Source organism: Leucopleurus acutus (genome assembly GCF_964270905.1).
Source record: "Leucopleurus acutus genome assembly, chromosome: 3".
NCBI lineage: Eukaryota > Metazoa > Chordata > Mammalia > Artiodactyla > Delphinidae > Leucopleurus > Leucopleurus acutus.
In genome coordinates this window covers 71,405,108-71,429,207 of record NC_139145.1, presented here as the reverse complement: position 1 = coordinate 71,429,207, position 24,100 = coordinate 71,405,108, and the positions used below count along the sequence as shown (strand labels likewise).

General features: G+C 45.0%; 1 protein-coding gene across 1 annotated transcript in view; it reads right to left on the bottom strand.

The window, feature by feature from the left end:
* Nucleotides 1-24,100, bottom strand: part of MARCHF3 (membrane associated ring-CH-type finger 3) — a 148,175-nt gene that overhangs the window by 17,053 nt on the left and 107,022 nt on the right. Inside the window, exons 2-3 of the mRNA XM_082835229.1 lie at nucleotides 20,063-20,306; nucleotides 16,988-17,192 (exon numbers count right to left, since the gene is read on the bottom strand). Coding sequence (XP_082691355.1) covers nucleotides 16,988-17,192; nucleotides 20,063-20,250 — 393 coding nt within the window. The 5' untranslated portion in view covers nucleotides 20,251-20,306. The remainder of the gene's footprint in view (nucleotides 1-16,987; nucleotides 17,193-20,062; nucleotides 20,307-24,100) is intronic.

Below are 24,100 nucleotides of genomic sequence, written 5' to 3'. Positions count from 1 at the left end.
CACATCTCACTCTCTAGGGCCACTACTCTTTTCCAAGCCACGCTTGTCTTTCACCTGAACCATGTAATAGTCACCTCACTCTTCTACTCCTGTTATCCTAGAATCCAGGTTCTATATATAAAGCAGCAATATCACACCACTTCTCTTGCTTAGATTTCCCCAGTGGCTCCCCATAGCGCTTAGTCTAACGCCTTGCCGTGGCCCAAGAAACCTGCGTGATGGAGCCCTGCTGTTTGTACCCAGGGCTCCACAGACCCCAGGGGGTCCAAGGAGAGGATTCACGGGATCTGTGATTTTACAATGGGGGGAAAAATCACACCTTTATTTTCACAGTCTCTAATTGAAATTTAGTATTTCATTGAGTCATGCAGAAAATCTTAGTGGTATGAGCAGTACCTGTGACTTTGTCACCTAGAGAAACCACAGACATTTTATATCACATTACAACTGTTTCAGACAAATTGTACTTCATAGTTAGTTATTAGATCTGCTACAAAATGTGTTAAAGCAGCACTTATATTTTATGTCGCAGCTTTGTCTTTTAAATATTTGGATAGCTGTATTATAATGTAATTGGTCTTCTTTGCATTCCTATGTATTTTTGTCTTATGTAATGAAAAACATGATTATGAGAAGAGATCCACCGTAGGCTTCAACAGACGGCCAAGGAGTCCACGACAGAAAAGTGGAAGCACCTTCCAATCTAGCTCCTTTGACCCCTCAAACAGTGCTCCTTGGCAGTGTTTCTTCCTGTTTCAGAAATACCGAACTGGCCTGGCTCAGAGCCTTTGCAGTGGCTGCTGCTTCTGCCTGCTACTCTTCCCACATCTGGTTCCTTCTCATGGGTCCTGGGTTCACAGGTCACCTCTTCAGAGAGGCCTTCACAAGCCCCTACCTTCTCCCTCTCTGGTCATCCTTGACCACAAGAGCTTGTTTCTTCCTTTATAACTTGTGTCACCATCACAGATACTCTTTTTATTTATTTACTTGCTTATTCTGTCTTTCTTCCTAGCAGGTAAACTCTATTAGTACACAGCGTTCTTCTGGCCTGTTCACAGTTATATCCCCATTTCCTAAAATATTTAGTTTGTGCTTGATAAATACTAGCCGAAGAAATACACAAATCCTTCTTAACCTGGGGATCGCTTTAGTAGAAATCAGATGGGTTTAACTGAAATGTATACATATAGATATAAAATCACTTCCCCGACTCTTCTGATCAAATCCAGTAAAGTAATTTCTGTCACAGACACATGCTTAGCAGTTGCTCTGGGCCTTCACAGCTGTGATTTGGCTGAAGTGTACATCATATTCAGGGACACCCTAGATATCTGTGATGCTCCCTGGAGTCCTCAGGCCGGGAAGCCAGTTAATGGACTATAATGCTCCATAAGTATTATATTTGTGTCTGGAACATTATAATTTGGCTTCAGCATTATTTAAACAAATGCTACACACACTCACACCAATGGTTTGAAATTTTCCAAGGATAAGATTAGCAGCATAGCAGGATTAGATGGCAAAATAATTTTATATATTCACTTGCAATTTCAGATATAAGTAAAATGCAAATCATTTGGCTCTAATTAGTTTAGATCATCACTGTGTGATCACAGCCAAATGGAGACTGCTTATCCAAAACATGAGAAGCGGGACTTCCCTGGCGGTCCAGTGGTTAAGACTTCGCTTTCTAATGCAGGGGGTGCGGGGTTCCATCTCTGGTCGGGGAGCTAAGATCCCACATGCCTCGTGGCCAAAAAAAACAAAACATAAAACAGAAGCAGTATTGTAACAAATTCAATAAAGACTTTAAAAATGGTCCACATCCAAAAAAATCTTAAAACAAACAAAAACAAAGTATGAGAAGGTACTGCAGAATTATGTGGCATATGTGATCCATGTAAAGCCGGAAACATAAGAAGATGAGATAAACAACCAAGAGAGGATGAAGAGAAAGAAAACAGAAATTTGCAGAAGAAATTAATCAATAAAACGCATAGGGCCAACAATAAAAATGATTACTCTGGGAGCCAATGGAATCATACCATGTAGTCTACTATAAACAGGACACATACAGCAGCTCCCAGTTCCTGGAGCTCTGCTTCCTTTTGGCTCTTACGGGGCCCCTGGCGCTCCAGCTGGTAAAGCTGCTGGCATCTAACACCCTTTCTGCTGGTCTGTGGTTGGAGCCCAGGTTTCTGGAGCTTCGAATAATTACTTCCAGCAGAAAGACAGGATCATGGGGTAAAAGATGCCAGGACAGGGTACCAAGTAAGAACCCCAGTTGGAACACTGTACAGAAGATGAGAATATGATGAATAACATGAATAAGGATAACACATCCCTATTTTAAGAATTGGGGATATTTAAAGGCATAGAGAGGGAGAAATCAAATTCACAACTAGGTCCTCAAAATGGGACCACATTAAAAAATCCGTGTCCCTCAGATGTAGTGAGAATGTGAGTATGAAAGCTATCCAAGCAGAGTGTGGTGGAGGGATTTCACTGAAATATGATGCATGTGTAAAATACAGGATAGAAGAGACATTCTCACCAGGGCCATATATTCCCAAAGTCAGCAAGGATGGGAATACTGTGAAAAGAGGAACTTTCTGCTAGATGGACAACTGTGAGAACAGAGGAACTTTTACCTTCACAGTGCTTACAGTGCAATGTTTTGCTGCCAAAAAGTTCCCCAAATATTTAGGGCCTGTCTGACCTTGCTGACGTTAGACACATCTTAGCAACGAATGGATCTGGAATCCTCAAGGCTCCACCGAAGGCAATGTCTTAAGTTCATGAGTTGCAGTATTTGCCGGAACCTCTTTATTTTTGTTGGACACTCCTGCCCTCAGATTTCAAGGGGAGCCCACCAGTATTCATGTAATTTGGATCGTGCTATGAACGTCATGCTCACGTTATCTAAGTTGTTCATGATTTGTAAGATTTCAGACATGCCCTTCCTTAGCCTCCTCACATCCAGGTGAAAGAGTCTCCCCCTCTCTGTCCAGGCTCCCCCAGCCACTCCCCTGGACTCTTCAGATACCCTCCATTAGGTATGGGGCCCGGAATATCAGACCACCAGGTAGAAATACGCTGTGGTGTCACGTGAGGGGAGGGTGATGGTTTCCATTTTGCTGGCATTACTTCTTTTGATTATGTTCAATGTTTGTAGACCATTTTGCTACAAATCTCCCAGAGCTGCCTTCAGGGAAGACATTCTTAATGGGTAGAGGCAACGGCTCCCTGACAGGGGTCATGACGTCAGGGACTGGCATTTACAGACGGGCAAGCCGGAGACTGGCTGGATGAACACAGCTGCTGCTGCCTGTGGGAAAGCTCAACTCCTCGGGAGACACACATGCATTTTTAGCATGAGCAATCCTGAGACATGTGCCCTCATGGCAGAACCAAGCCAACCATGGAAGAACCCAAGTTAATAACTAGCCCAGTCCCGTATATGTGCAGAACTGAACCAGCAGCCCTCCCATCAAGACTAGCAAATCATATCCACTGTTGTGGCACCCCAGAGTTATAATGTGGCCTCCTCACAGAAGAAGGAATTTACAGTGAAGGGTTGATAAGTTTCCCTTACTTTTCACGCTTAAAACATTTTAAGGGTGCAAGAGACACTTTTGGAAAATCTACATATTCCCTTGCAGCTTATATAACTATCCTACTAGGTCAGGGGTCTTTGACCCTGGGCATAGGGCTTCAGAAAACCTTTGTGACTTTATTTGAACACTGGGTGTCTGTGCATTTCAGGGGAGAGAGTTCAAGCTTTGATCTGATTCTCAAACATATTTGCGGAGAAGAAGCACTGTTCCAGGTATCTTCCTAAACTGTCTTAAGACACTCTTTGGTCTAATCCAACTCTCTGAGCTTTGATGAATATGGGAATATGGGCAGTAGGATTTGACTGCCTTCTGAGAATCCATAATCTCTCCTTAGACCCTGGTTTAAGAAAAAAATCAACCTAGGGCACAAACTATAATATTTAAAAAATTAATTGTGCAGTTGTACGGCAGCAGAATCATGAAAGCAGCCCAATTAAATTAAAGGGCTTAAAGGAAAAAAGGACTTTTCCTGGACAAAGATGGCTAAACTTCAGACCACATAAAAAAATCAATGCACAGATGATTTCCACACAATAAAAGAGTAAAAAAAAGCGAACAGGGTTTCATCACATAAATTGTGATAGGGAAAAGACAAAACTTTAAAAGGGAAGTACACCATCCACACCCCTGTGCTCGTTTTCTCCTTTCTAAAATGGAGAAGGTTGTACATACAAATAGTAGAACACGAAAGTGCCTAGAACAGTGGCTCAGGGTAAGGACTCAGTAAATGGTAGTATATTAAGGTAAATAGGATGTTGAGAAGGAGTCAAGTAAAAATGATAGCAAGGAAGGCTAAGATACGCTTTCTATAAAATCTGACACTGAACCTTGCAAACCTTATGCTACGTCAAGGAAACGAGTCACAAAGGACCACGCGCTGCAGGGTTCCATTTATAGGAAATGTCCAGAATAGGCAAATCATAGAGATATAGAATAGATTCTTGGTTGCATTGGGCTGGGGGGAGGGAGCGGGGGCGGGGATGTGAGGACTGGAGAGTGAAGGCCGAAGGGTGTGAGGTTTCTTTTTAGGGTGATGAAAATGTTCTAAAATTGACTGTGGTCTCCTCCTCCAGGGGCTCATCTCATCTTGAAGTCGCTTGTATATATTGTCACTTCTAAGTAGGGGAATTCTTTTTTCAATTTTATTTTTTATTTTTGTAATACTTTTCGTTTTCCCACACATTTAAAAAGTTGAATTATAGACACTTCCCTGGTGGCACAGTGGTTAAGAAGCCTCCTGCCAAGGCAGGGGCCGCGGTTTCGAACCCTGGTCCGGGAGGATCCCACGTGCCGTGGAGCAGCTAGGCCTGTGCGCCGCAGCTGCTGGGCCTGCGCTCTGGAGCCCGCAGGCCAGGGCTGCTGGGGCCGCGTGCCTGGAGCCCGTGCTCCGCAGCGGGAGAGGCCACCGCGGTGATAGGCCCGCGCACCGCGGCGAGGAGTGGCTCCCGCTCGCCGCAACTAGAGAGGGCCCGCGCATTGGCGAAGACCCAATGCAGCCATAAAAAAAAAAAAAAAAAATTGGACTGTAGGTGATTTACAATGTTTCAGGTGTACAGCAAAGTGATTCAGTTATACATATATATGAGTGTGTATAGATATATATATATATATATACACATATATGTATATCTATATTCTTTTTCAGATTCTTTTCCATTATCAGTTATTACAAGATATTGAATACAGTTCCCTGTGCTACACAGGCGGTCCTTGTTGTTTATTTATTTTATCTGTAATAGTATGTATCTGTCAATCCCAAATATAGTAGTGTGTATAAATTAATCTCAAACTCCTAATTTATCTCTCCCCCTGTTTACCTTTTGGTAACCCTAAGTTTCTTTTCTATGTCTGTGAGTCTGCTTCTGTTTTGTAAATAAGTTCATCTGTATCATTTTTTAAGACTTCACATATAAGTGATATATGATATTTGTCTTTGACTTACTTTACTTAGTATGATAATCTCTAGGTCTAGAGTAAGACAACTCCTAAATTTTTTTTAGCACATATAAAAAGTACACAAATCATAAATAAGCTGGTTTGGATTCTCCCAAAGTTTAAAACCCATGAAACATACAGATCAAGAAATAGAATATTCCTAGAGTTACAGAACCCTCCTTCCCCTCCCATGCTCCCTTCCAAGGGAAATCACTATCCTGATTTTTAATATCCTAGATTAGTTTCACCTACTTTTGAACAAGAACTTTGCCTATTTTTGAGTCACCAGTACATACACTTTAGTGTCTGGCTTGTTTTGCTTAACATTATATCTGTGAGATTCATCTATGCTATTGTTGTAGTTGTAGTTCATTTATTCTCATTGCGTATAGCATAATTTATTTGTCCATTCTACTGTCATTTCTGTGCCAAGCCATCCTGAAGCCTGAGGAAAAATCAGTAATACTGATCCTGCTTTTATTTAAAAATTTGATATTTTGTTCATCATGGAGTTTTTGCATTACTTTTGATTGACAAAATCCATCACACTAAAATATTATTTATCTTGAGTATTAGATTTTTGGGCACCATTTAAATTTTGCTCCTGAGGTAAGGGCTTCACTTACCTCACTCTGGTTCCAGCCCTGTCTGCTAGAGATGGACACATGGATTTTATACAGTTTTTGGCAAGTATAGGTAGTGTTGCTCTGAACATTGCTGTACATGTTTCATGGTGAACACAGGTATGCATTTCTGTAAGTATATACCTAGGAGTGAAATTTCTGTAGACAAATTAAAAAAATTTTTTATTAAAAAAATTGACTGTGGTGATGGTTACTGAACTCTGTGAATACACTGAATGTCACTGAATTGTATGCTTCAAATCCGTGAACTATGTGATAAATGAATTGTATCTGAATAAACGTGTTTTAAAAAATCTGAGACCGAAAAACAGCCTTGGTAAAAGTGACTTGAAGTGTCTTGTAGATTTCCCTACAGACCCACCCCCCCCCACCGCCGGCATGAACCCTGTTTTGTAGATATTTCTTTCCGCCTTGCCATAGCTTCATCCAACAGGGTCATTCTTCAGACATATGCATCTGTCAGGTACATATTACAAGCAGTCGAAAATGTGTATATTTTGATGAACGAATGACTTCTGGGTTTCAACATTAAACTCATAGCTTTTAAGCAGATGAGCCAGTGTTTAGCAAAATATTAGAGCCCTTTTCTTACTTTCATCTCTCAGGCCTTGTCTCCCATCATCGGCCAGCTTTAATGCAAAGATCTAGCCTTTGGAAGTAAGCAAAGTGTTAGGAGGGGCTGCATAATTTTCTAGGATGGTGAATGTTTTCTCTTCATCTGCTGATTTCTGCTTTTATTGACTCTACACAGATATGTCCTTAATGCCTATAAACTCTATTTTACAACTTTCCTGCTATTCCTACCTGCCAGCAGCATTTCACGTATACTACACTAGCCATTTTCCCTCAGAGCCCGAAAAGATTTTGAACTTCACCATTTATGCCAACTTTCTGTCTCTAATAGGGTCGCTGGAGGTGAAGTGATGATAAAATAATGAGTAGAAAATATTTCATTTTCTTGTTTTAATCTGACCTCAGTCTTCACAAACAGATGTTTTACACATTTTAATAGGTGGCACACCGAAGAATTAAGCCTGCTTTTCAGTATTCTAAACTAAAAGCTTCAAAAGACTTTTTTTCTCTTTCATGTTAGACACACACAAACATAACTTTGCTCTCATGTATCCATCACAGCATAAACCTGTCCCTCTAGCTCTGTAATAATGGATGGCAAAGAAACAGTTTTATCCCAGACAATCTCACGGGGTCCCTGTCTCTTCACGAATGAAGTCAGGCAGCCGTGAGGCACCGCACAGGAATGTAAGTTTAGTGAACAATATGGAGAAGGAAAGCAAAGCGACAAGACCTGACAGGGTCTTATCTTTCCCCAAATCTGCGGCACCTGTCAAGAAAGGGAAGCGAAGAACCGAGGCAATTACATACATAATTCAAGAGAAAAACCAGGGTTCTCCTTCATGAGCTGCAAGACCAGTGTCACCTATCCGAGTTATGTAGATGACAGTCTTTAAAGAAATTTACCTCGCGTGTGTGTACAACCATATTATGAGCGATTAACCTTCACAACCTGTTCCTGAAAGGAGGGAAAATGCTCAAACATTTTGAGTTCACCAGGCTTTCTAATAACATCTCTCCCTTAGGTGAGATCTCAGAAGAAATGGGTGACATAATGACTCACGGAAATGAAGACGCAAGTGCAGAGAAAGAGTAACTAGATGGAAAGGGAAAAAGTCAGGGTGTGTAAAGTCCCTTGGAAATGAAGAATGAGTTTTCTGGCTTCTAATAGGGTGGTGTACCTAAGAGCTTTGTTTCCCCGAGACCAGGGTATCAGGAGCACAGAGAAGAACTGCCATTCCACTGTCCCAGCACCCAGGAGGCTGGCACAGCTCGTTGTGGTTGTGTTGTTTTAATGGACTTCACTTCTTAGAAGTAGTTTTAGATTCACAGCAAAATTGAGTGGAAAGTACAGAGAGGCCCAATATACCCAGTGCCTCCCCACATGTACAACCTCCCCCATCATCAACATCCTCCCCTCAAGACTGGTACATTTGCTACAGTCGATGGACCTAGATTGACACGTCATCATCACTCCAAGTCCACAGTTTATATTAGGGTTCACTCCCGGTGTACATTCTGTGGGTTTGGACACATGTATAACGACAGGTAGCCACCATTGCAGTGGTGTACACTGCCCTAAAAATTCTCTCTGCTCTGCCCGTTCATCCTTCCCTCCCTGCTAACAGCTCTGGATTTCACGGACGAAGCCAATGTCAAGAGGAAATCAGGGCTTTAATCATCACTTTTTGCATTCTCCCCCTTTTAAGGAACATTTAGTCCCTTAGAAAGGCTGGCTGTCCTCGCTTCTGTGTGTGCTTGCACCTGTGTGTGTCAATAAGCAAGTGAAAGAAAGTAGTCTTGAGCCAGGAAGGAAGAAGCCAGGTATGGTGGCAAGTGCATGGACTCTGGAGCCAGAGGAACCTGCATTCTTCTGCCTTCTCTGCTTACTAGCCTTGTGGCTGAAAGTCTTTAAGATCTCTGAAGGGTGACATTTCAGAATCCCAGCTTCCTTATCTACCAAACGGGATAATATCCATTCTAGGGATACCCGAGACATTGAAATAAGATGCCTATATAAAGTGTATAGCATATAATATTTCCCCTCTGCCTAGGAAATGGTTAAATAATTAAAGAAGAGAAAACTCTGGAGTGTGAACATCTTAAGGATAAAAATAGGTGGAGTCACAGCGAAATGAATGAATGCCCCAGGATTGGAGTGTCATGTCAAGATCTGTGCCTGTGCTAGAAAACGAAGATCTTAGCATAAATGGGCAAAGCAGGGTGTTATTCAGTGAATAAATGACCACTGAGCTCCCACTGCTTAACTGAGGATACTTCTCCACTTGGCTCATTCGAATATAATTGCCCATTAGGCAGCATTTAACCATAATCATGTACTGCTCACAATATTTCACACCATTATGTGTTTAAAAATGTGTATTCTTTCTCTGGATTTAAAAGTGTCAGGTGTTGGCACTTACAACTGAAAAGGCAAGAGCAGGGCAGGCAGAAGCCCTCAGCGGGGAGTTTCATGCATATTTGGTAACTCTGCACCTGAAGTCTGCACCAGGGCTTATGCAATTTATGTCTCACTTCAGTTCAACCTGGTGCCTTCTACCTGCACAGGGCAGCTCCTGTGAGCTAATTGTGCCTTGTTATTTCGGCAGGACTTAGGAGAGAGATGGTTACTGGATGTATTCATTTAGTGACATTTCACTGCTCCTGGATCACACCCGCCTTTACAAAGCTCTCCCGCCAGCTGCCCAGGGACACCTTCCCCTCCACCCGCTGCCCCCCGAACTCCCATATAGTAACTTCGAATTGGCTACCTTTCCAAGAAGTGGACCCCTTGGTGGCCAGCACTACCTGTACTATTTGTTCTTACATTTGGAGGTAGCTCAAAGGGGCTGGAATCTTTCAGGATTATCTCTCTCATTCTGTTTACTTCTTGTTCTCGGCCCAGATGTGCTTCAGGGAAACTGGCTGAATTTTCTCCTGTCTTTGAGACTCCCTGAGGATGAATTAGTGACGACTCCAGACACTTTCTCCCTGGCCCCTCAAGAAGCTGTTCTTTGAAAGGTATGTCACTCACAAAATGGTGACATTCGTTAATTCTAGGTGGTAGATACAAACCTGTTTATATATTGTTCTTTGCCCTCCTCTGTATGTGTTAAAGCACAGAATAATTAAAATTAAAAATTGTGTGAAACAATTCTTGGTGTTTCGCATCTTTGCGCCTTGCTGCAGGAAACCCTCAGGTGGGGAGGGGTTGAGGGCAGCTACTAGGACCAAGAAAGGTCCTCTTGAAAATGTGAATTCTAATTTGTATTTCAACCCAAGCTTACTGTAAGTATCAATACAATTTAAAATACTAGAATTGGTCATGTAATTCTTTTAGTGCATGGAACAGGATTTCCCCCCCAAATTAGTCCTTTCCGAGCAGTGGATGGGCTGAAAACCCAGGCACCAGTCAGTTAGCTCCCTTTCATCTGGCATGGCCGTGTGAACACTTCAGTTGGCTTACTTTTTTAATGAAGTGATTTTTAATGAAGGAAGCTGCGAATTTAATAGGTACCTTAAAACAGCTTCTTTGTAACTAAGCTTTAAGTAACGAAGCAACTGCCAAATTAATCACCAGAACCAAGAGAAAAATCCAAGACTGAACAACTGCAGGATCAAGCATCGCTGGACTTCGGTCATCAGGCAGGTCATCTCAGCTGCTGGACAAAGGATGGGGAGGCTGGTGGCTTGCTCAGCAACCTTATCAGAGGTCAGGGAAGTGCTTGGCCAACACTAAGGGATGCTGCGGTGCAACGTACTTCTCACCACTGTTGGTGCTAGCACCCTGTCTCTTAGTGGTTCATTTATTGTGTGATGTTGAACCAGCCACTAATAATATGCAGACAATAGAAGGGAGATCATTAAGTTCAGTCTGTGTTACCCTGGAAGAAAGATGTTGGTAGAAAGAAGTCACATAGCATTAGCGAACTCTTTTAAACTCTTTGAAAGACATCACCCAATTCTGGAATCTCAAATGTAAATAGTGGGCACGTAATGCAAGAGGGTGAAGAGGGCTGGGTGGGTGTAAGCAAAAGGCAAGGCCTGGGGGAACTGGAAAGTGCATGCATGTCTCACCTGAAGGCATTCACACTAAAAAGTGTTAATTCAATAAAGCACACCTGTGTGCGTGAATGAGGTCGCCAGTTGGCTAGTTCTGCTCTGTTTCACTGGTGAGGAAGCTGATGCATTAAGAGGAGAAATGACTTGTTCAGGTTCTCACTGAGGTGGTGGGCAGCCAGCTGGCTGTCTCATGGTTCTAGAACAGTAGCCACGGCCAGGATGTTAAGCCCTGCTAGGAAAAGTCACCGGCACAGATGTCACTCAGTGGGTCTTTGCCGTGTTGTCCGGAAAACAGACACAAAGTCCCTCCACACGCTCCCCTTTCTGGTACATTATCTGTCCTTTGTCCTTCATGATACGAGTCCTGACTCTGCTTTGGGAGGCCTTAGCCTGGTCTGGAGCGGGTGGAAGTGCTGCCTCTGGGAGATGGAGCCATAGAGGAGGGGCCTGATCCGCCCCAGGAGAGCTGAGGACCTGTGCTCAGTGCACGGGAAGGTGGGAAGTGGGAACTCCTGGTGGGTTCAGGTAAATCCCTCCCCCATCCCACTGCGCAAGTGCTGCCACGGTGCTTCTCTTCCATTCGTCCCTCCAGAACACAGGAGGAGAGAGCGAGGCCTGAGTGCAGCTCCTGAGACCTTCCTTCCTCCTCACTGGGATCTTGACCTCACATAACCACCGGAAACCTGTGTCTTCATCTACCAAATGGGTAAGACGATCGTTTCCCCCCAATACTATGGTGAAGCCTTTGTTTGCCCAGAGTTTGGATTCAGAAAAGCTTGACAAACGCCAGCTGGGCCTGAATCTTTTCGAACGGCCTGGTCCTCCCCATCCCCCAAAACCCTCCTCTGACTCGGGCAAGTGTCTCCCTGCCCAGCCCTGAAGCACACGTTTTCTCCCCACTGGCTACCAGTGGTACAGGGCTCCTGCCACCTGCCATTCTTGAAAACCTGACGGAGGACTGATGACCGAACGGGAGCCAGGATTTGTGAGAATCATCACATCTGTTGTGTGGCTCAAAGCAGTGGTGCTAGTTTGTGTCATATAAGCCCTTGTCCAACTGTGTCTGTCCTGAACTGTAAGGGCAAAGGGTCATTTTCTTTGATTTACAACCACAGGCCCCAAGTACAATACAGGATTTGCAACTGGGGGAGGGAAGGTTCTCCATTCATCCGTTTATTCAACGAACAGAGGCTTCGTGATTGCCTATCACATGCTGTGATTATGGTCCAGCCACCTTTCTCACTGGCCTGCCCTTCACTCGCAGGTTGGAATGAAGAGGGGAGCTTGCCTGCCTTCCTTCGAGGAAGTAGGTGGTCCTCATGCCTGGGAAGTTTTCTCAATCAGTTTACACCCCCTTGGTGTCATTCCCTAATTATCCCAATGCTACAAGTGTTTGCTGATGAAAATGAATACTCTGAAACACAAAGCTCACGTTTCTACTTACAAGAATACATTAAAAATCAAAACCAGGGACTTCCCTTGTGGTCCAGTGGTATAGAATCTGCCTTCCAAGGCAGGGGACGTGGGTTCAATTCCTAGTCGGGGAACTAAGATCCCACATGCCGTGGGGCAACTAAGCCCGCACGCCTCAACTAGAGAGCCTGAGTGCTGCAAACTACAGAGCCCATGCGCTCTGGAGCCCGTGCGCCACAACGAAAGAGAAAACCCACATGTCACACTAGAGAGAAAACCGTGCGCTACAACTAGAGAGAAGCCCGTGTGCCTCAAGGAAAGATCCCACACGCCGCAATGAAGATCCCGCGTGCCGCGCCTAAGACCTGACGCAGCCAAAAATAAAATAAAATAAATAAATATTAAAAGGAAATCAAAACCAAACCAAACCCACTACAACGAAGCGAGCAACGTCCTCACCTAAGTCTGATAGAAACACAGTAGGAGGGTTTCAGTGAAGTCTCAAATCTATTAAATAGTGAAGGGCCAAGGTACAAAGGCATTTCTTCACAGCAGTTCAACTCTGCTCCCTGTTGTACAGCTGGAGATGACAGTGAATCCAGGGCACACTTTAAAACCATTTTCCTCCAGTGACTTAAAAAAAAAATTATAAATAAAAAGTTTGAAAAAAAAATCCTTAATCCTCAGCTCCCTTTATATCCTATTATTCTGAGTAACTGATATGTGTGAAAACAGTCTGTTTCAATTTAGCTCAACCTCTGACTCACAGGGAACAGCTTTTAAATTGTTCATACAATTCTTATCAGTCAGCTGGGGTTGGGTAAAGGAAATAGGAATATGGAAACCTAATCACTCCTTCTGTGAAACATCACCATGTCTCCCTGATTGGAGGAAGATCAGATCCTAGGAAGCCTTTCCTGCAGGTTTCCACCATTTCCTGGCTGTTTCACTTTAATCACGACATGGTTGAGCTGACCTATTACTTCATGAGTTTCCCGGGCAAGGGTGGGTGTTACTGATACACGTCTTAGGAAAGCCCACTGGCAGATATTCCCATCACTAGAAGCTGATGTTGCAAGCACGCTACTTGCACATAGCAACCTGGGCTTCCTTGGCAAACTGCTCAATCCGATATGCAATCGTGGCAACAGGCTGAAGTCAAGGCGCACATTTTTGGGAACAAACTGTGATATTTTTATTGGTTTGCTGTATTTCATCCTTATAAAAGAATGGTATTAGAGTTCAACTTACAGATAGAAATGAGGAAAACTGAAAATGAGCAGGGAGGAGACCATAAAATTACCCAGGCTGGTCATTCCGAGAATCCTTTTATGGTTAGTGGATGTCTATTTTCTGCCAATACCAGGTCAATATTTTGGAGCTAATTCATCTGACAAATTGCCACTGGGTACATTTTCCGTCATCAAAAAAAAATATGTAGCTTTCGTGAGAGAAGTGCTGGCTGCGTAGCTCTGATATGTATGTGGGTTATATCTGCTCTTCCTTTTTGCTATGGACGGTTCGAATGCTTTCCTTTCAAGCTTTGCCCAAGTAGGCACAGATCTTAGGAGATTTACCTTAGCTGGACAGTGGAGGAAATTCATCCACAACTGAATAAACTGGATGATCGCAATGCAGCTCTCTTGGGTTGAAACTAACTCTTGTTATACTTGCTTACTTAGCACCAAGAAAATATTTAGGGTATAAAACTGGCAATGAACTTAAAAGACTAACAGATTTAGTTCCGCCATGTAGGTGGGTAAGTAAGTAGACACACACAAGCAACTTACTGAAGTATAATTTACTTACCATACAATGTACTTATTTTAAGTGTAGAATGTATTTTTTTGCCCAAGAATTTGAGCCTTATAGAGGCCAAAGAGATCACAGAGAGCCTGTAGCTCACCCTCCACACTGCAGCTCAGAGAAACAGCCACGCCACCCAGATGGTCAGTGGTAAGTGGAGAGGTGATGCCCTATTTGGAGATGCTAATAGTAACCAGCCTATTGATTTGGCCATTTTGAGTAGAAACTCACCCTTTTGCAGGGAAAGGGAGGAAAGACTTTATGTAGCAGCCTGTGTAGAAGATGGCTCTGGGTTCCTGATATGTTAAAAATGAACATCCAACTGCTGGCTGCAGAGAGTGTAGGAAAAGATGGAAGGGGAAGTGTCTTCCCAACAGGAATACTGAGGAAGACGAAGGCTTACGGTGAATGAAGGACTGAGAGTTTACTAAAGAATGGGAGTCTGAGGTGTTACAACAATTCCGACTGATGTAACGTTTGGATACTGACAAATAAAATTTATAAATGACTTTTTCAACCACTTCCTCTAGCAATGGAGTTGTTATTATCCCACTGATTTTGAAATGAAATGTTATGGAATTTTCTTGCTTTAATGAGAAGGCAGATCCAACTGGTAAATAAAGTAATGATGAAAGCAATCAAAAGAGTGAAAATGAGAAATAAAGTAACAATACTCCTAATGCTTAACCCAAATAGGCAGGCTTTGCTGATTTACTAAAAAGATTCGTGTTCATCTAGAGGTAAACATATTGGGAAGCAATGCTCACTGTGAATAAACCCGCCCTTTGGTAAGAGGATAAAAGTCAATTAGTAATGTCATTTGTTTAAAAATCTGCCTGCACCTGGTTCTCATTTGTCCTCCAGCTGAGAAACCAAAGACAACTTCTTTTTATTGCTTGTGGTCAAACAGCAAGTTCATTTCGCCATGGGATGATCAAATGGCCAGCCTCCCCGTCTTGAGAAGGTCTGCCTTTCACTTTCAACTTGTTCAATCATCATTAACTCTGAAAAATGTCACATTCCATTGGTGCAATGAAAATTTCACCACCAGTGACCGTTTGGGTGAAGTTTTTGTAGGCGAGGCCCTAAATCTTGCAGAGCACCTCACACATTCTCAAGGTCATTTGCCTCGTTTCCTTGTTTAATGACAGTTGCCTAAGATGCCGGAGTCTGTCTATAGCCTGACATCAGCAGCTCTGAAGAAACCTCTGTGTTGGGGTACGTGTCCCTCTCTGAGACTGAAAAGGTTCACACATGTGTGTTATCTGACACGCACGCACATACACCCCCTCCTTTGTTATCTATTGTATTATGCATACACACACTGGGGTTTTTACCAAGCAAAAGTCTTCTTTACTGGGGATAGACCGGTAAAAAAAAAGACCACTGGATGCAGCCCATTCAAAGCAGGGTTTCCTTACTTTGGGAAGTCGGCTTCCCTGGACGAAGCTGCAATATCAACTTGGGAAGGTTCCAGAAAGTTTCTGGAAAGGAGAAATAGGCTTCTTTTTAACGTTTGCCACTGGGCTTGGAAGTCTGCACCTCTTTTGTTTATTATTTAATTATATTTCCCCCCTCTGCAGAGAAGTTCTGAAATGCAAATCCCAATGAATGCGGCATTGGGCCAAATCCCTCACAGCACTCTACAAAAACGAATTTCTGGAAGTGGATGTCAAGGAGCAAGATGCCTAAATTAAGAGGTCACTTGATCCAGAATCTTAAAGAGAAGCATAGTGTTTATTGGGGCAAGTCAAATAAATTTTGTGCCATTTGGCAAGCAAGTCATAGTTAAAACAGGCCCCAGTTACAGGTCCTGATTAAATTTTCAAGGTCAAAAGCGAAAGAATGTTTAAGCAGAGCTCCCTATAGAGTCTTAGTGCCAGGGCGCTAATACACCATTTTAAATAGCCTCCAAGAAGGACTTCTTGATTTCTAGCTCTAGTTTAATGTCAAAGTTCCACTGGGTCAGCTGCTGAAATAAGGAGGAGGTTATCAGCCTGACCGGATTATAGGCACAATGTGTTGGTCCCTTTCAACTAGCTATACTTCATAATGTATTAGAGTATTTCTTGTTGCCGATATCCAAGTTTTGATTGACTAGAAGTTAGGTACGAGAGAAGGCAAAAATAATCTAATAATTTTTTCCAATTCCCCCAGTTAATACAAGACCAGACCCTGGGTCTAAAGAAGCATCATATGGCCCCTAAAATAGGAAAAGGAATGTCCTGACATTTTAATGGCTGAGTTGACAGCATCACTTTTAAGAAAAGAGATTCCAATCCTAAGAATCTCTTTAAGAAAAGAGATTCAGGTTATTAGCTGAAAAAAGCTTGCATGTAATTTCCTAGGAGAGACTGAGACTTTTCTTATTCAAACACTTGAATATGTATCTGGTATTATAAGTGTATAATAAATATTAACTCATTTAACCCTCATAGTAATTCCAATAGCTGAAGTCACTTACCTACTATTCAAACCCAGAAGTCTAGGTCTATATGCATTATACAATGCCGCTATTTTTTTTCACAAAGATTTCTCAGACTAGGCAACCCAAATGCCCATTTATCTGTTGCTTCAAGGTGAGCAGATGGTGTGCAAAGAGAACAGTGTTTGATCTGTTTGCTCCACGTCACAGGAATGGGAAATGGAGATCAAGTCTCTAAACGTCCCTTCTCACACTGATTTCTCCCACTCTCTCGTCTCCACCTTGCGGAGGTCACCTTTCTACTGTTGGCTCCTTAGTGCTGACTCTGTCTGTCTGTCTGTCTGTCTGTCTGTCTGTCTCTCTCTCTCTCTCTCTCTCTCTCACACACACACACACACACAGAGCTATTACTGTGCTTCAGTGAAGCTGCACAGGGTTTGTGATCTGGGCATAAAAGCAGACATCATTTGCTCATTAGAGTTAAGTTTTCAAGACGTGCCCCAATTACTGACCTCCACTAACGGCCTGGGTTTGCGCTCGACTGCAAACCTGAAGTGGCAGAGTTCACAGTAGCTGGTGTTTGAGGATGACAGCCAGTGCTCCAGGCAGCTCCGATGAATTGTCCCCAGGGTCCCTGTACATTCACATGGAGAGAGCAAGTCCTCTTGGCTGCTGCCCTCGTGGCAGATCCTGCACATCGGCCGGTCATTGAAGGGGCTGCAAGAGAAGAAGGGGCACCTGCTGGTAACGGGCTGGAAACCACTGCCATGCCGTGGTCCTCTGGCTCTGTGTCCTTCGGACCCTCACCCGAGGCAGCTGCTCAGAACAGACACCTGGTTTACAACCCGAGATCTACACTGGCACTCGGTAGTGGGAGCTGGGGTCCTTGGGCATCTACTTCTGTCAATACAAAGAAATAGGGGGTGACCAATACCAGAGCAGGTGGGCCCAGGGTCATAAGCAAGTGAAAAGGAGCAATGTGTTAATTTTACCTTAGACATCGAAGTAGTTCAGGCAAACTACCGATCAAAAAATAAAAATCATCCCTAGCTATTAAGAAGTTGTTTTGAAACGACACCAATTGTAGTTTCTAGACAAGCTGCATCTTTTGAACCAGGCTGGGATACTTTTGAATGCCCAGAGGTTCCTTTCCTTTCTTCTTTCAGTGGGATAGGCGAGTGAGAGGAGGGAAACGGACTGGCGGCCAGCCCTGAAGCTGCCACACAGAACTGCAGTCTGAGCCAGAGCACGACGCTGTGGCAGCTTGGTCCTCGGAGCTTTCCCAGGATGCACTTTGGGACGCTGAGGACAGTAAGCTGAAAGTGAGGAATGGTACGTGCTACCAAGGTGGCCTCAGTCCACAGCTTGGCCTTTAACTTGGAAACACCACCACTGCACATTCTGTGAGGACACACAGGGTAGTGGTTTGTGAGGCAGGCTCTGGAGTACAGCTGCCTGGGCTCGAACCCCAGCTCTGCTGCTCACGAGCTGGCTAACTTTGGGTGAGTTACAGCCTCTCTCTGGACTTTAGTTTCCTCATCTGTAAAATGGGCACAAAGCATGGTGCCTTCCTCATATGGCGACTGTGAGGATGGGAAAAGATAGTCCAGATTACAAGCTTAGAAGAGGGACCAGCACGTGGTAAGTGCCTAGTTAATGGTAACTGTTTTCACTTGTAGACAAACTCAGGTTGGGGAAAATCAAAAAACATGGCCCTCATCACATAAGTCAGAGGCCAATGGAAGGCTCAAACCAAGATGGCCTCACTTCTCAATGGATACTGGAGGACTATCCCTCTCTGATTAATGTCATCTTATATTGCTAGAGGTCCTTACTGGGTATTAGATTTTAAAATGTCATCATTGTATGCGCCAACCCAAGGACCAGACTCTTTACCCACCCTCTCCCGCCTCTTCCTGTCCCCCCAGAGATGACAGTGTTCCAGGCTTATGCCCACCATTCTCTTTGACTCCATCTTTGTGGAAAGGCCTTTCTGGGGATGATCCTGGGAAAGAGTGAAGGCTAAAAGGGGATTAAAAGAGGAAAGGATCTCCTTCCCCCTTGCCAAAAGACCCCCTCATGCTCAGGGGTGGGAAAAGAAAGTTTAAAGAGTTGACTTTTTCCTCTCATTATTACTGGCCTCTGTCATTCACCCTGAACCAAATGCGTGTAAAACTGTAAAAGCTCTGGTTTACGTGTCTACGTGGTAGAACACACACACACACACGCACGCGCACATCGGCTCACAGGTCTCAGTCGTTTCAGCTCTGCAGACTGTTCTTCCTGATCAGATGAGGTGATTGGCGGCTCGAGGGTGATGGGGGCATATGCAGACAGATAACTGTCCGCCTCAGTTCACGGCAGAGCAGTGATGCTCACTGCCTCATCGTATACTGCGTTCTACCTAACCACTTGTTCCAAGTTTTCCCAGAGGTGGAAAAATATATATTGACCTTTTTTTTTTTTTTTTTTCCTATTTCTTCCCTTTGCAATAGCCGCACGGATCGAAAGTAGGTGGCACATGGATAATGTTTACAACACGTGGCGGTGTGTGAGTCCATGTCTGGTGGCCACCACGTCCGGGGCTAGGAGGGGGGACAGAGAATGTTGTGGTGTCACTAGGAGTCCTGCTGCAGGGGCACGTAGGTGGGCCTGTATCTGCACCGGAGGGGTTGGCTGAATTGCTCAGACCAAGGTCAGCAGTCGAGGTCTGAGTGACTGACCCAAAGTTTCAGGGCCGGAAGTGTCAGCACTGAAAGCAATGGGCAAGTCCAGTATTTTACAGTCGTAAGTCCCAATCCCACTTACCCATTCTGAAACTAATGGAGAAGCCAAGGAGTACCTAGTGGCCAGGCAGCCTGTGGCTCTCAACCTGCCAGTGGGCAGCAAGAGCACCAGAGGAGACCTCCAGGGACAAAGTGCCGGCCTGGATAAGCCGTCTCCGGGCTGCTCAGAGCCTTCATTCTGGCTCCGGTCTATCACTTGGGGGAGACAATGATACTTCACGGGGCAGAGTGTGTATGAAGGATCGTGGCTGGGATGCAGGGAGAGCGAAGGAGGAAGCAGCAGAAGAGGCCCCCATGTGGGGATGTGTCAGAGGAGACTCCCCCAGGAAGTAGCTGTGGACAGCCCCCATCATGGCATGCTGATTAGTGTGCACGTCAGAACGTCACTTCAAAAGTTTTGCCCACGTATCCAATCACTTTGGCTCAGTCATCTGAAACCAGGGGCCTCCTTCATTCTATTATAACAAAGGGCTACCTTTGTTAGCACCTGGAGACAACGAAAATGTAATTACCGTAGTAAGGTCAACATAACACATGTTAAGCAAGTAACCCTGTGTCTTGTGGGATCCTCCCCTGCCTGCCTCTCTGCAAGTGTGACTTTAAGCGGAAACGTCCACAACGTGAGTTTTATCTTTTTGCCCCATTGCTATAGAAACGGCCATGACAGAACATGTGTAGTTTTTTTTTTTTTCCCCTCCCAGTACCTCCTCTCACCTGACACAAAGACCTGAGCACTAGTTACATTCCCTGTAGCATTTCCCATCTGACAGCCCTCCGAACTGATTTTAACGGTGGCACTACCTCTGGGTGGCAAGGGTCCGCACTACTGTTGAAAGCAGCTGCCCGTCCTTGGCTGAAACTTGCATGACATACTGAGGCTGCCCATTCACTAGGCTGCCACAGTCCTCCACGGTCTTCACCACGGGTGCAGCTGAACTGGTGCAGTCTGGCAGCACTTCGGGCAGGTGACTGCAGCGGCTGGTTGTCATGGTAACGGACAGCAATTACTCTGCTAATGGCTTCCACATTCATACAGGATTTCCATCTAAGAGAGATCAGAAAACAGTTTACTTGGTCAGGGTGGTTAATAGAAAATGGACAATTACAGGCCACCATCATCATGTCATTATTTAATAGAAATAACAGGGGTGGCCTAGACGCCATACATTATCTTGCTACCATTTAAAACGCATGCGCACACTTAGCCCACAAGAAAACAGTGGACGTGGTTATGAACAGGACACCGAGCATGTCAGTGTCCGTAAACATCGAGGATCAGAGAGGGGAGGGCACGATGGCCCTGCAGCCAGATCTGAAGCGAAGATAAGCACTTCTCGCACTCTGGGCCAGAGAAGCAGTAAGTCTTCGTTAACACGCTCTCAAAGTTACTAGAACCATTATTAAAACCGCTTGGGGGGATTTCCCTGGTGGTCCAGCGGTTAAGACTCCACGCTTCCAACGCAGAGGACCTGGGTTTGATACCTGGTCGGGGAACTAGATCCCACATGCTGCAAGTAAGACCCGGTGCAGCCAAAATTAAAAAAAAAAAAAAAAATGCACCACCTTTCTGACTTTTCCCATATCTGTGTTCCATAACACAATTATCTGCTCAATGTGTCTTGAAAATTACTTTCCTTTAAAAAGTTAACCTATTTTAGCCTTGTCTTAAAGTTATTCATGAAATGATAAGTTTGATGAGCTTGTTATATATATTTGTAAAGGACATGACAATAAATACATTAGTACTAAGTTTTTGGGGTTTTGTGTACCACTTAAAATCCAGGGACGCTTGCCTTATCATAGGGGAACACATAGGCAAATGTAAGAAACTGATGAATGAGATCTCTACCACCTGTGAAGAATAATCCATTCTTAATAAGGGCCTCACCTCGCTGACACAGAGTCTACCACACAGAGTGCAAGAAATTCTGTTCCCAATCTGTGTGCTGTGGGCTTGAACTTGACCTCAAGTTCAAAGCCTTCAGATCCAGTGGAGTAAGGAACCCCGCTGCATCCAATAATAGAGCTGCACGTGATGTGTAAGAAATAGAGGACGTAAGAGAAACTTGCAGGAGGAATTCTTTACGTCTAAAGGTGAGAGGACACAGTTTCATGGTCCATACGGACCATCTCTGCCCAGTCTGCTCACCTCGAGCTCCTGAGCCTGGGACAGCCTGGACTCAGTGGACAGTGGCAGGCTTGATGGATAGACTGAGTTCCCGTCAATAACCAGTCTGGGTGGTCAAGGCCCCAAGTCTAAATAAATTTGCTTCCCAACCCTAAGAGCATGTTTGGAATTCCTCAAAGGGTTATTTTCTCCCAGATATTTGTTACATTTTACTCGACTCTTACAGGTTTGGAAAATAGGATCTGCCCCACTTCCAGAACAATGTGCATCAACTGGACGTTCTCAGGAGGAGAACGCAGTGTTTCCAGATGAACTTGAGCTGACACTGTCCCTGCTGACAAGCACATATCCCACAGGCCTGACCATTGGACGGGAACGGAATCCCCTCCTTCCTGCCGAGGTGTCTGGCTGGCTCCCTTTCCTGTTCTCCTAGGCTGCCTCTAGTCCTCTCAGGGTCTGCGGTCTGGCCTCTTCCAGGAGCCCTTTGGAACCTGGCAGTGGGGCGAGGGCTGTGGACACCAGCCCTGGTCTTAGGCCTGATGTGGGGCAGAGGCAGGGCTGCCCCTTCCATGTCACTGTCACGACTCCAGTGGGCTTCTCAACCCCCAGGTACCAGGCATTCAAGAAACACAATGAGATGATTAGCTAGTATACTTTTCCTCGTTAAATAGGGTTTGTTGCTTTTTTTTCCCACATTGCAAAAACAAGAATATACGTTACAGAAGGTATAGAACAGCACAAAGAAAATAAAAATCACTCAAAACCCCACCACTTGAATAACCACAGTAAACTTTTTAATTTTTGGCAGGGTTGGCAGGGTGGAGTTGATTTGTAGCTGGGGCCACAGAACAAAAAGGATGTTCAAAGGTCGGCTTCGAAATCTGTGTCTAACCCCTGTCCCCTGGCCTGCCCTTATAAATCCCCATTGACATGATTTTAAATTCTCATAATGCCTCACAGTCACAAAGTGTAACTTCCTGGCACAGCTCTCTTGCTTCACAAGGCAGCCACAGATTAAGAGCCAGGGGTGTGTTGGCAGGAAAAGCAGACACAGTGACCTTCTTGCCTCACGGAATCATTATGTCTGGGTGCAGTCTGAGAGTCTATTTTCGGGTTTTGCATTAACTCCAGCTCAGAGGGCCAAGCATTCCCTCCCTCCACTCCACGGAGCTGCAAGGAGGCAGAGAAGGGATGCAGAGTGAGAAAAGGAGGCCAGGCTGGTCAACGGTGAGGCCGCCCTTAGTGAGGGGAATGCCACTCAGACACACAAGGTTCCCAAGTTCATTCACTTATAACTAGACTGGATTAAGTCCTCACCAAAGGAAGTTGTTCTAAATGTCTGACCTAAATTTGCAATAAAATGCCCTTAAAACAGTTCTGGAGGGCTTCCCTGGTGGCGCAGTGGTTGAGAGTCCGCCTGCCGATGCAGGGGACACGGGTTTGTGCCCCGGTCCGGGAAGATCCCACATGCCGCGGAGCGGCTGGGCCCGTGAGCCATGGCCGCTGAGCCTGCGCGTGCGGAGCCTGTGTTCCGCAACGGGAGAGGCCACAACAGTGAGAGGCCCGCATACTGCAAAAAAAAAAAAAAAAAAAAAAACCAGTTCTGGAAGTAGAGTTTCCTTAAAACTGTAGTTTCACTTCTGGTTGATATTCTTCATTTCACTTGTCTTCTCAAAGGTGAAAGGGATATTACCCACCATCTGATCAGTTTATTCCATTCACAGAGAGTGCCAGGCACTGAGTTGGGCATAAAGAAATAAAAGGCTCCTCAACCTTGCCTTCTTCTGCAAGCAAGCCCTGGCTCTTTCCCTCGTGCCATCTCTGCAGAACCCTGAACCCAACTTAGGATTGAAATGATACTCGAGTCCAGCACTCACTGAAGAACACGCCAGCGCCTCCACTGACCAGCACACACCAGAATAACACTGAGATACTAAGTCCTGCACGACAGGGTGAGTCCGCACACTCCTCGAAGACCATGTCTTGAATTGAAAGTGGGGTGGGAGGGACTACACAGAGGATGGGCACCTCGATCCTGGTGGGAAGCACTGAGTTGGTTTCAGCCCCAGAGAGGGAATCAAATCAGGTGGAGGAAGAGAGAAGGAAGCACACCTCCCCAACCTCAGTCAAAAGAAGCCCAGGGCGGGCTTCCCTGGTGGCACAGTGGTTGAGAGTCCGCCTGCCGATGCAGGGGACACGGGTTCGTGCCCCGGTCCGGGAAGATCCCACATGCCGCCGAGCGGCTGGGCCCGTGAGCCATGGCCGCTGAGCCTGCGCGTCCGGAGCCTGTGCTCCGCAATAGGAGAGGCCACAACAGTGACAGGCCCGCCTACCATTAAAAAAAAAAAAAAAAAAAAAAGAAGAAGCCCAGGGGGACTTCCCTGGTGATCCAGTTGGTTAAGACTCCGTGCTTCCAATGCAGGGGTCACAGGTTCGATCCCTGGTCAGGGAACTAAGATCCCCACGTGCTGTGTGGTGCGACTGGGGAAAAAAAAAAAAAAAGAAGCAGCCCAGGGGCTGAGATCAAGGTGTGGGGCAGGAGTGGGCCTTGCAGGCTGCGGGCACCAATTGGCATGCTTGTGTTGCACCTCAGGCAGTGACAAATGGCCCACTGCATTTCCCTGTCTCTTTCAGAGCCACCTGGGAAAACAGCAGGCTGCTGCCGTGGATGCTAGAAAGAGCTGAGCTGTGGGTTTGTAGCCTAGCACTGG